General features: G+C 34.3%; 1 protein-coding gene across 1 annotated transcript in view; it reads left to right on the top strand.

Annotated features, from left to right (window-relative positions):
• Positions 1 to 1,485, top strand: part of LOC135210663 (sialoadhesin-like) — a 17,787-nt gene extending 16,302 nt beyond the window's left edge. The window contains exon 7 of the mRNA XM_064243445.1: positions 1 to 1,485. This exon is cut by the window's left edge and continues 134 nt beyond it. Within this exon, the coding sequence (XP_064099515.1) occupies positions 1 to 57 (57 nt within the window). The 3' untranslated portion in view covers positions 58 to 1,485.
• Positions 1,486 to 12,500: the final 11,015 nt, after the last annotated feature.

Genomic DNA, 12,500 nt, shown 5'->3' on the forward strand with positions numbered 1-12,500 from the left:
AAGGCCATCCCGTGGTGTCTGCAATTTCGTTCCCTCTCTCTCTTCACTTACAGATGAAAAAAACGAGGAGCTTTTTCGTTCCTGGAATAAGGCTACAATCGCAGTAACCGCGAATCAATCAGAAGTTTCTAGAATCAGCGGCTCGTTGGTTGCTGAGTCAAGCTTCACACAGACAATAAATATGAGACTGAGATAACAGTAAATAGATTATCCGAATAATGTAAATATTGTGGGAATCTCAATGGAAGAATTTGGATGCAACTTAATATTAGTACAAGATGGAATTTTATAGATAGGAATTTTTGGACCAAGAAGTTTTTGACAATCTAACAAAAGGTGCTGGGTATCTGCAGTACTTACATTAGCTTCGAGTTTGTTTGAACGTTCCGTCTTTGTATTGGTGTAAGCGATTAATCTGTTTTATACCACTCGAGCTTTGTATAAATTTTTTGAAAAGCATAGGGGGATTTCAAGATTACTGTCCAAGATTATTTAAAGGAGAAGAAAATATTCATTCTCTTTACAAACAAATCGGGTGAATGGACTGGTCACACTCAATACAGAGCAACTAAATTTTTAAATACTATGCTTGCACAACTTCTTCTCTCAAGATATCATGGTTACTGGGGCCGTTTAATATTAAAAGATTTGTTGATATTTTGTCCTTAAGTGTTACCAGTTTGCAACAAATGCTTACGATAAGATTTTCAACTGTTGAACTAAAAAAGGAAAGCACATACATACATCATCTAAATTCTTATAAGCAAACAAAGAACTCTTCAACAAGGGAGCTGCTTGAGACATCATTTATAAGCGTATATTATTTAACAGGTAAGAAGCTAGAGTTTAACAATTAGTGGAAAGTTGAAGTCACGTATGGACCAATCAATACAATAACACTTTTCTACTGGAGAGCTTTTACACAGGGTTAGGCTTCTTTAAGCGAATGTTCAAATACAATATAAAAAAAAATTCTCACACTTTCAAATACAAATGTGTGCTTTACAAGACAATATTCTTCCACATGCCTGACGGATTAGTAATTTTGTAAATACATTGTACGGTTGAGTTGTGCGGTACAAGGGTAGCGTCATGTTGAGTCATTTCAGTGTAATATAAACAAATCATAATGAAGTTTCTGTTGTTGTACCTCTTGGTAAGTGTAAGCATGTAAATGATAATTAATACGAATTACAGTTTATGGTGGACTAATAAAAAGAAAAATAGGGAAGAAACATGAGACATACTCGTAAAGCGTATAAAGTCTTTCTTGGATGATCAATAGCTATTACCGATCGTTAAAAGGAAAAAAAGGATAATGTAAGGAAGATACCTATGACTAAGGCAATGTTCTGCAAGGACTTGAATCCTAAAAGAGAGAATGTAATTAAGAAAATAAAGAAAACGGGAGTTTTGAAAAGTAAAAATGTAAGAGAGAGAGAGAGAGAGAGAGAGAGAGAGAGAGAGAGAGAGAGAGAGAGAGAGAGAGAGGGGGGGGGGTGGTTAATTGATGAATTGTTAAGATATCAATATGCAACCGAATTATGTAAAAGCGTATATCCACTTTTATATGAAGTGTGTCTATGAATACGTATGATTTTACTTGTAAATCACGAGCAGCCCCGTATAAATAATTATCAGCTCCCAGATTCACGACTTATCATACTGGACCTTTTTTTAATGTATATACGAACTTCAAAGAAAGAATAAATTTGAATAACTATTTTTTTAAATGCAAATGGAGAGCATATTACTATTTCATATCTAGGGATCAGACGAAAAAAGAAATCCCATTTCAGCTAAAATACTTTTGACCAGTAATGTTTTTCATAAACAATTAACTGTCTGGGTGTAATAGATTCAAATTGTATTTTACATTTCCAAATCTAAGTTAATTTTTTTTCTTTTTGTATACCTATGAAAGGGTAAGTCTCTCGCTTCGGCATTGGGTAATGCAATATGATTAATTCTTCCAATAATTGGCAAAAGCAAGGCATTCTCCTCTTTCGTATTCACTCCAAAGTCACCATCATTAGTATGCTGTACTGACAAACTGAAATTCAGAAATAATATCATACTACAACAGCTTAAACCTTTTATTTTCACTTTCAACTGGATAGAACGTAAGTCTCCAGGCAGGCTGAATACTCAGTTCTTAAAATATGAGCCAAACGATGTTGCAGAGAGTTAATAACTCTAAACTCTTAAAGGGCAAACAGCGAAATTAATTCCCAGTTTCTGAATTTTAGGAGCAGGATCTGCAGTCCTATTTGGGACCCAACGACGTTACTGAATGTTTTGTTTTAACTGGTGGGCATGAAGGTTGCCATTATAACCATTTTGTAGTATTAAATATGTGTTGTATAAATATCATTTAGAATCGTCGGGGAGAAGAGGTGATTTATGTTAATCAAAGTTTGTTAATGAGGTTCCTTAGGAATGACATTTTTGTATATCTGTATATTAAAATAAATGTGTTCACGGAGAAAATAAATATTGTGCCGGTACTAGGTGTGTTTTACTCATACATGAGATAACCTCGTTTCCTTAGTTTTACGTAATACAAATTGCTGTCTGAAGGTTGTCCATATGACACACTTTGAAAAAATAAGTTACAAAGGTGGAGGTCACCTTATCATAAATAATAAATGGAAAATATAACTGTTTTCATATAAGAATTGTAAAAAAAGAAAAAAAAGGACACCTATCATAAGTCTCTCTCTCTCTCTCTCTCTCTCGCTCTCTCTCTCTCCTCTCTCTCTCTCTCTCTCTCTCTCTCTAAGAAATTAACTACAAGTACCATGCGCGGCGCACTGTAAACAACGTCCTTTCTAATTCCCTATACATACATTTATTCGTTTTACTTTACAGTTAATCTCTTGGGTCACTTCCCTGCTAAGCTGCCCAACTTTGTGGCTGGCAGGTAATCTTGGTCTTTTCTAATTTTATCATTTTGAGATAACAAAGGTTTTCAATTGCTAACTTCTCTAGGAAAGCCTGGGTTATTGTACATACATACCATGTGATAGGTATTCTACTTGATAAAAATACCTCCTTTTATGATACATGTATTGTTTACATAATTACTGATCAAGCTATATACTTTGAAAGCAAGCTTCCACAGAAATGGAAATATTTGTGACGAGAAAATAACTTAAATTAACAAAAGAAAAACAAAACTGACGCTAAAACATTGGTCATGGTTTATTTAGTTTAATCGATAATATAAAAAATAGAAAAATTTCACGAGTAATGATATTTTACCCAACCTGTCTAAAACATCTTTAAATAACCACAATAAAACAAATGTTAAATAAAGTCGATTCCCAGATGATATGACGAACCACACAGTAACATGACAAGATTTTCAAGGTCAAAATATTTGTCATCTTCAGTGTGCCTCACTCTTTCTAAAAGAAAGATATCACTTAAACAGCGCTCTACCATCTCAAGGATATTACACGAAAGGCCAACGTTTCTCATCTCAAGATGAGCCACTCTGTCAATGTAATTCACAGGCGCAATTGACCTTTGTCACCTACAGAGAGATGTAATTTAAACAATCGACTGAAGAGTCTCACCTCGAGAGAGATGTAATTTATACAAGCAACCGACGTTTCTCACCTCCAGCGAGACGTAACTTACACAAGCACCTGACGATTAATTCACAAATTTCACCATTCTTTCTCACCTCGAGAGAGGTGTAATTTACACAAGCAACTGACATTTCTCACCACCAGAGACGCAATTTACACAAGCAATAATGTTTCTAACCTCGAGTGACATGTAATTTACTCATGCAACTGACGTTTCTCTCGAGAGACATGCTTTAACTGAGTTTTCTCACCTCCAGAGAGACGTAATTTACACAAGGAACAACGTTTCTCACCATGAGAAAGTTGTAATTTACACAAGTAACCGACATTTCTCCCCCCCCCCCCCCCCCCTCCCCCCCCCCCCCCCCCCCCCCCCCCCCCTGATAGATGTAATTTACACAACAACTGACGTTTCTCACCTCCAGCGATATATAATCTACACGAGGAACTGGTGTTTTCACCTTGACAGAGATATAATTTACAAGAGTAACTGACCTTTCCCACCTCGAGAGAGAGATCCACTATGTCGAGGCTGTTACAATACTGACAGAGACAGCCACGTCCAACAGTCAAAGCTATTAATAACACGGCCGACGGACGTCCCTCATCTCGAGAGCGATCCTCTCAGTCAGGAATATTATATGAGCCACCAACGTTTCCACTCCACCACGTCTACCTTTTTCGTTCTTTTCACTATATGATGTACTTCTGTTGCTCACTCCCTCTACGAAAGTCAGCAGACCTATCCAGTGGCTTTAATATTGCCGTAGAATTCTTTGGCAAAATTTAAAGAGAAGGGTCGGACGGATCTGTTATGTATCTCCTGTTTGGTCAGCTTCTTGATCATGACCCACACTGCTCCCCCAGTCAATACCTTACGTTTTCTATTCAGTCAAAGGTAACAATGAGACAGGTCCAAGGGAATATTCCCTCTGTCGTCAGTGATTACTGTCTTAACAGTTCCCCCTAAAATGTGCGGCATGTGGGTCGAACTGCAAATTTCGACAAAACCCAGTTATCCTCCAGGCCATTGGTCAAAGTCCCGTCTGATGCACCTCTCCTCAGTACCACCAATGTGATCGCTGAACCAGGAGTGGTTCTGATGCTATTCCATATAATTAGTTCTAACTCTTGTTTCTGTGACAAAATTATTGGTATAAAATTTCTTTAAAAATTGTTTACTAACATAAACTAGGGTTACCTCTCCTAAGTCTGACGTTAGAAAATAAAAAGGCAATTCTAATAATGAATAAGTTTCCCTTTGAACGTCAACCGAGGAATAAGTTTTATACCTATACAACTGATTCTACTTACTCCCTTGAACAAACAATTAGATGAACTTTTCTTGACGATATATCAGCACATTTTTTGTCGCGTTCCCACGCTTAATTTCTTAGCTGGATAATAAGTGTGTTATTGAATACCATAATTGGCAACCAATTATTAGTGGCCAATTAAGCATTAATACTTCACCTGTAACCTGGTTCTGGTTAAAGTTTCTTGCTGGTTGATGCTCATTTAGATCACTACTTCCTACCCTCTCAACATCTCCCACCCATCTCCGCCCATTTCGTGCAAATGAATTTACTGTTCCGTAATGTAAATCATATTGTCTTTCCAAGTGACAGAAGAGATTAAAAACAAACAGATCATCGAAGATAAATTCACAAAACATGTACCAGTATATAAAAAATCATTAGTGAGAAGATAAGGCTATCCTGAATGGTATCAGAATTGGGATCGTAGGTTACTAGCGTCATCACAAATTTCCTAAGTGCACTGAAGAGTTTCCCTGGGAAAAAGAAGGAAGTGACTGGACTATCAAATTCCCTGTTGCCCAGTTGCTAACCTGCAGTTTGCAGGACTATATTTTTGGGGTTCGGTGAATGAATCAAATTCACCACAACATGCATTTCTCGCCTCGAAAGCACTCCATTCCATCAGGGCTATTACAGAAACAACACGACGTTTCTCACCTCGAAAAGGCTCCACTCTTTCAAGATTATTTAAGGAGCAACGGACGTCTCTCACCCGCTAAACCGCTCCACAGCTTCATGGCTATAACGAAAGCGAGTTTCGAACCGCAAAAGCGATTCACTCCAATCCATCAAGACTATTGCAAGAAGAACACATATTTCTCATCTTGAAAATGCTTCAGTCCTACAACGCAATTCTAAAAGCGACAGATGTTTCTCGACTCTAAAGTGCTACACTACGTCAAGGCTATAACAAGGGCGACAGATGTGTTTCACCTCTCAAGCACTCTACTCTGTCAAGGCAGTTACAACAGTGGTCAACGTTCCTCATCTCGGAAAAGCTCAACCCTGTCAAGCTTATTACAAGAGCAACATTTCGCTTCTCAAAAGTCATCCAACCTTTCAAGATTATTACTGAGATCATCTCAACAGCACTAGCCAGTAATTACTATTATTCACTGGAAAAGCTGTCGTGTCGCTATTTCTTTTAAAAACAAGAGCTAAGTACTCTAGAATACACAAAAAAAAAAAAAAAAAAAAAAAAAAAAAAACAAAAAAAAAAAAAAAAAAAAAAAAACGACTGTTTTAGGAGCCTAACATTTTTCTTCCTTTTCTCTCTGCCAGCTCGTTTGCCAGCAAGCCTCTTCCAGGCAATTAATTATGCACATAATACTTTTTTGTACAACGTTCTAATCAGAACAGGTTTCATAACGCAAAATGTGTAAGCGATATAAGCTGAAAAGGAATGGAGATTCCTCTCTCTCTCTTCGGAACGCTTCTAACTGGTTTCATCCTAGTTTTCAAACATTCTAATTAGAAAAATTCATCTGCGACATGATTATTCAGAGCAATTAACACCGATTAAGAGAGGTTCATTTCCTTCTTTCTTTAACGATCAACCACTTATACTGCTTATCAAGTACCATTTTGCTGAAGTTTGTAAAAGAGTGCACTTTTATGCAAGAAGCAGTAACGCCTTCAACTAGAGATGTAATCAACATTACTTACGGAGGTGCATGAGACATATTCTTTTCGATAGCTGAACTTTATCAAAGGAATTTCACATCATTTTTGTGAAGACAAGTATACCTTTTTGGCAAATGGGAAATTTATACAAATGAAACGGTTAATACCACAAATAAAGGTTTCAATCACAGATTAATGGTTCTCCCTTAATCACTCGAGTTTCTGAACGATTCTTTTGTAAACGTTTTATTATTCGAACGTTTTGGGCGATAAGACGAGGCTCCTTTAGAAACGTCTCCCAATTAGGAATTAATCACGTTGTCCTTACAGCTTTTACACGCTTCCAGTTACTAACAAATCTCTAATTGGAACGTTGGAAAAATACGATTAGGCCTGGTAAAAACCGTTTCGAAAAGAAAGAAAAGTCCTTATTCCTTTACAACTAAGCCGTTCATTCACTTTTAGTTATAAAACGTTTTCTAATTAGTAAGTTTGCCCAATAATGTGTTATGTACATAACATTCCATTCGCTGCCACTTCGCCTTCTCTTTCGCGAAAATGTATTGGAAGTAAAATACAAAATACATCACAACAGACACTCAACGGAAGACTAAACAAACGCTGACGGAGAGAAGAACTAAACCTTGATAGAAACATAAAAAAGCAGAGGAAAGAAAAATCATGATGGAAGATGGATGCAGGTGAATGGGAAATAACGGCGGCAACACAAAAAAGAGAATGTAGGCCGTAAAAGTCGAAAATTGAATCAATTCAAAGAAGGAAGACCTCCGTCAGTGAAGGAAACAAACACGAGGAGGAGAAGGGGATGGCAGAGGGAAAAAGGGAAGGGAGGAAAATATTGTTTTCGGAGGAAGGAAAATTCTGGCACAGCAGCCATCAGAAACGGTCATTTCGCAGTGAAAGAGAAAACAAAAGGGGGAGCAGTGCATTCAATGAAGAATAGAAAGCAATGAGGGAGAATAAAATTAGACTGAGAACAAAAGGAGGCTTAGACAAATGAAAGGCAAGAAGGACAAATTTGTACGAAAACACATGGACGAATAAAATAAAATAAAATAAAATAAAAAAAGGCAACAGAAAATCAAGTGTAGACACTTTCAACTTCCATAAGAAAAAAAAAAATGTAATCAATGCATTTCTGCGTTTATATCAAATCCGTGGCATAACGGAAAACATCGCAAAAGCTTTGCAACTAAATATCTATGAACAAAATTTTGTAGTTACAAAACTAAATCATCATTGAGGGCTGTTTTAAAGTCTTTGCAGTTCTAAAACTAAATAATTATTGAGGACTGTTTCAAAGTGAAGAATGAGTATCAGTCTGCTAGAAAACTAGTAGTGACATAAAGGGCGGCAAATATGAAATTTTGGATATCTGATGAGACCTGAAATACAATACTGATGTAAAGAAAAAGTAGAGTTTGAAGAACTAAAATCAAGACAGGCGGTGAATAAAGAAAAAATTACAAAGAATATGTGGGCACAAAGGCCAATGCCAATGATATTGACAATGCAATGTATTTATGAAGTGGCATCGGAGTTAGCATAATACACAGGGTTTCAATGGAAAAGAGTAAGAGGAAAATACATGTCAATAAAGGCACCAAAAAAAGAAAGACAACGTTGAAAGGGATTATTTGCGAGGTCATCTGAACATCATCCGAGGCAAGGAATCATAATCCAGAAGGCTGATAAAGACCTGAATGTGCCTATGAATGAATTCAATATTTGAAGTGGAATCAATATATTAAATTAACTTAGATTGAAAACAAAAGGTTATGATGGAATAAGTGCAAAGACAATTTTAACTGAAAGTGAAATGACTTCTCAAAACAAAGCTACCGATGAAGGATGACCTGACTGAATGTGTTTAGTACAGAGGCACTGCAGTTGGGTCGGTTGTAATGAAAATACTCAGTATATAGGTTTATTCTTAATAGGCAGGAAAACGGAATGAATAAACTGGTTTCAGAGAAGGTAGGAGTTATACAGACAAAATTTTTTTTGTTCGCATATGTAGTGGAGCGCAGTATGGAATTAAAAAATTCCCCTCATATGGCTTTTGTTGATTGCTAAAAGGCATTTGACCGGATCCACAGATCAATACACACACGCACGCAAAAACATACGCGCGAGCGCACACATATTACTATATATATATATATATATATATATATATTATATTTTATATTAATAGTATCATATATATTATATATTTATTATATATATATTATATAGATATTATTATATATATATTATATATGTATATGTATGTATTGTTATATATATATACTATCTATATATATAATATTATATATATAGCTTATATATATATTATATATATTTATAACTATATAATATATATTTATCTTGTATTAATATATAATAATATATATATGTATGATATATATATAGTATATTATATAAATATATATATATATATATATATATGTATGTATTATATATTATATTATATATATATATATATATACTAATATAATATCTATATATATATACATATGTATGTTATAATATATAATAAATTAATATATATATATATATATATTATGATATCTATAATATATATATATTATATATATTTTATATATAAAATAATGTATATCATGATATATATATTATATATAATATATATCTATATATATATCTATATATATATTATATATTTATTAATGATATATATATGTATATATATATATATATATATATATATATATATATATATATATATATATAGTATATATATGTATATATATGCTATATATATATATATATATATATACTATATATATATATATATATATATATATATATATATATATATTATATATATATATATATATATATTTATATTTGTGTGTGCGTGCATGTACGTATGTTTTTGTGTGGGAAACAATTTGCAATTTTAGACATGACAATTCTAATCTTTCAAATATTCCACAACAAATAACATTAATATCGAACTGACTCAAGTTATCCCAGTGATAAAATGAAATCATTATTAAGGGGTTCTTTGTGGCTCAATGTTCTTAAATATGTATATGGATGCATATTTACATACGTACTTTTATTGATTACCTCGGTGACGGCAGTAATAAGTCCCTTGCACTTCTAAAATTCAGATCACAGAAAAAAATGCAACTTTGAGTATCATACTAATCGCTGTAAGCGTAATATACCTCGAAATGGAATACTGTTTTCTGTTGGGGCTACTGCCTCTAAGAAAAACAGCCGTATACTCAAAATAGAAATAAGCAATAAGAGATTTTAAGGTGAAACTTGAGTGTTAAGTTACAGAGCAATGGAATTTAAGTAAATAAAAACTGGCGAAACCAGACACAGCCCACAAGCGAAAACATAAGTACAACGTCTCCACCAATACGAGGTTAGTATGGAAGAATTGCGAAAGGGCTTCCATTAGATGATTCAGACCACATACTCCCTTTTCTCACCCCACTATTAATGTAAAAGAGGATACTACGGATCTTTTTCCCGCACAAAAATAAAAGTCTCTCTCTTTCTCTTTCTCGCTCTCTCTTACACATGCGCGCGCACACACACAGACACACCCATACACACACAGACTCACACTCACAAGAAACCAAAGGCCCTGCATTCGATCTCCCAGCGGGGGTAGGAACTTGTCCTACCAATTAATTGTGACCTTGTTGACCTAGGCATTGAATTACGTACCAGGCTGATTAGAGGTTGATCAAAGCTGAGGAGAACAGAGGAGAGAGAAAATAATGACAAGCATCTGCGACCAATATTTCGCCATAGTGATAAGCAGGAGTGACTTGATGAGGATATGACCCTTTTCCCACTTGTGGGAAACGCCTCGGAAGGTTATGAGGTAAAATACTACATCTCCATCACTAACTCTCTCTCGTCATTCGACCTCCCTGATTAGCCTTCTAATATCACAGAGGAGAGAGAGAAGAGAGGAGACGAGATAGGAGAGAGCGAAGAGGAGAGAAGAGAGAGGAGGAGAGAGATGAATTTTTATAACAAAATGAAAATTCCCAGAAGGCCTGATGCCTTGACCCTTTTATACCTCTCTCTCTCTCTCTCTCTCTCTCTCTCTCTCTCTCTCTCTCTCTCTCTCTCTCTCTCTTGATGAGGTATTTGTTGCCTTCCCCTTTTGATTAGATATGATTAGTTTTACTTACATCTACTTTCGTGAGTGTATCTTTTATGAGAGAGAGAGAGAGAGAGAGAGAGAGAAGCCCTGCAAAAATTAGATCCTAAAGTAAAAAGAATAAAACGTCAATTAAGATATAGATGAAAATGGTCAAGCAAGCGGCGATGAAGGAAAATAATGAAATGAGTAAAGATAACCAGGAAATAAAAGTAGGAATAATAATCTATCAATATAATTTGCAGCAGGAAAAAATTAGAAATTATGGGGAAGAAAGGGACAAGAAAACGGGAAAAATTGGAAAGATATTAACAGACTTTTTAATCAGATCGAAGAATTAACATTCTTAACTCTTTTGTGTCCTTGAAAACACTTTTAACATTCTGTAATATAAATAGTTAAAAAAAACCGTAATTATGATCTCAACAAGGGGTATTAAGCGTAATATATCTGGTTAGTGACAGCAGTATACTAACATTTGTTCCAAAGTTTTACTTTTCATAGTTTCTATTTAATATTGTCACGGAGAATGGTTTATCGTTCAGTTTTTATAGGCATTTCATTTGCAAAGCTGATATATTTGTTTATTTACTCAGTATAACCGTTTGTTCCATTAATGGAAAGTGATTCCATTACAGCATGCACATAACAGGAATTCAAATTTAGGTTTATTTTCAAAATTAATTATCCAGGAATTATTATTCGGACAGAAAAATTTCATCATCAGCAACAACAACAACAACAACAACAACACAACAGCAATAATTGTAATTGTACTTCTCATAACTTCAAAAATAAATTTCACAACATGAATTTCCCATAATTCCGTAAACATGAAGTCAAAAATAAAATTCGCAATTTATCAAGAAATATTATAATCTATTCCACGTAAAATTAATGCATCTAGGAACCAATGAGCAGCTTATGCATAAAACGAAAAAGTTTCTCTTGCATATTATTTATTTATATATTGATTTTATTATTTATTTATTTATTTATTTATTTTTTGGCAGACCAGCATCATTTCCCTGCTAATCCTCATCCCGACCCAGGGTAAAGTTTTTACGTGGTATCATCAATAAAAACGCAAATCGACGCCAATTATATTTCTCTTGACGATGAGAGGATTAGGCTCTATACACTAAAGGATTCTTAATTGTTATATCATTATGCTTCAGTAAGCTTTCTAAAAAATGGTCTTCTTGTCTCTTGCAATAATAATAATGATAATTATCTTGACCGAAAATCAAAATTCGAAAAACAAAAACCATTTTTTTTACTTAGTTTTGGCTGTAATTACTGTTTTACTTGTTCCACTACGCTGATTGGAGGCCTCGAAGTGTCCGTCTTCTTTGCAAACTGTACATTCACTCTTTTGGAACAACTGGAAAAGGTAAAGTGTTCCAGTATTTAATGATAAATTATAATTATTTTTCAGTAACTGTACCATTAATTGCTTTTTTAAGCCAAGCACATAAATCGTATTCAGTGTAAAATGATAAAATGAAAATTATTCTATAAATAAATATTTCTCCTCTTCTTCCCTTCATTGCTCTTCAAACGTTTATTTATAAAAAATAAATGAAATTAAAAACATACATTAATATATAAAAATATATCTATTTGAAGATGCAGTACTGGTTCTGCCGCTGTAAGCAAAGCATTGAAACTAATTTGTCCGTACATTTTCCTACAGCATCCTTTGGAATCCATGAAAATCAAGCATGACTGGAAAAAGGAATTGTTCTGAAAAAACCAATGAAGATATCTGGTAGTCTCCAGACA

Source organism: Macrobrachium nipponense, chromosome 4 (genome assembly GCF_015104395.2).
Source record: "Macrobrachium nipponense isolate FS-2020 chromosome 4, ASM1510439v2, whole genome shotgun sequence".
In the NCBI taxonomy this organism is placed as follows: domain Eukaryota; kingdom Metazoa; phylum Arthropoda; class Malacostraca; order Decapoda; family Palaemonidae; genus Macrobrachium; species Macrobrachium nipponense.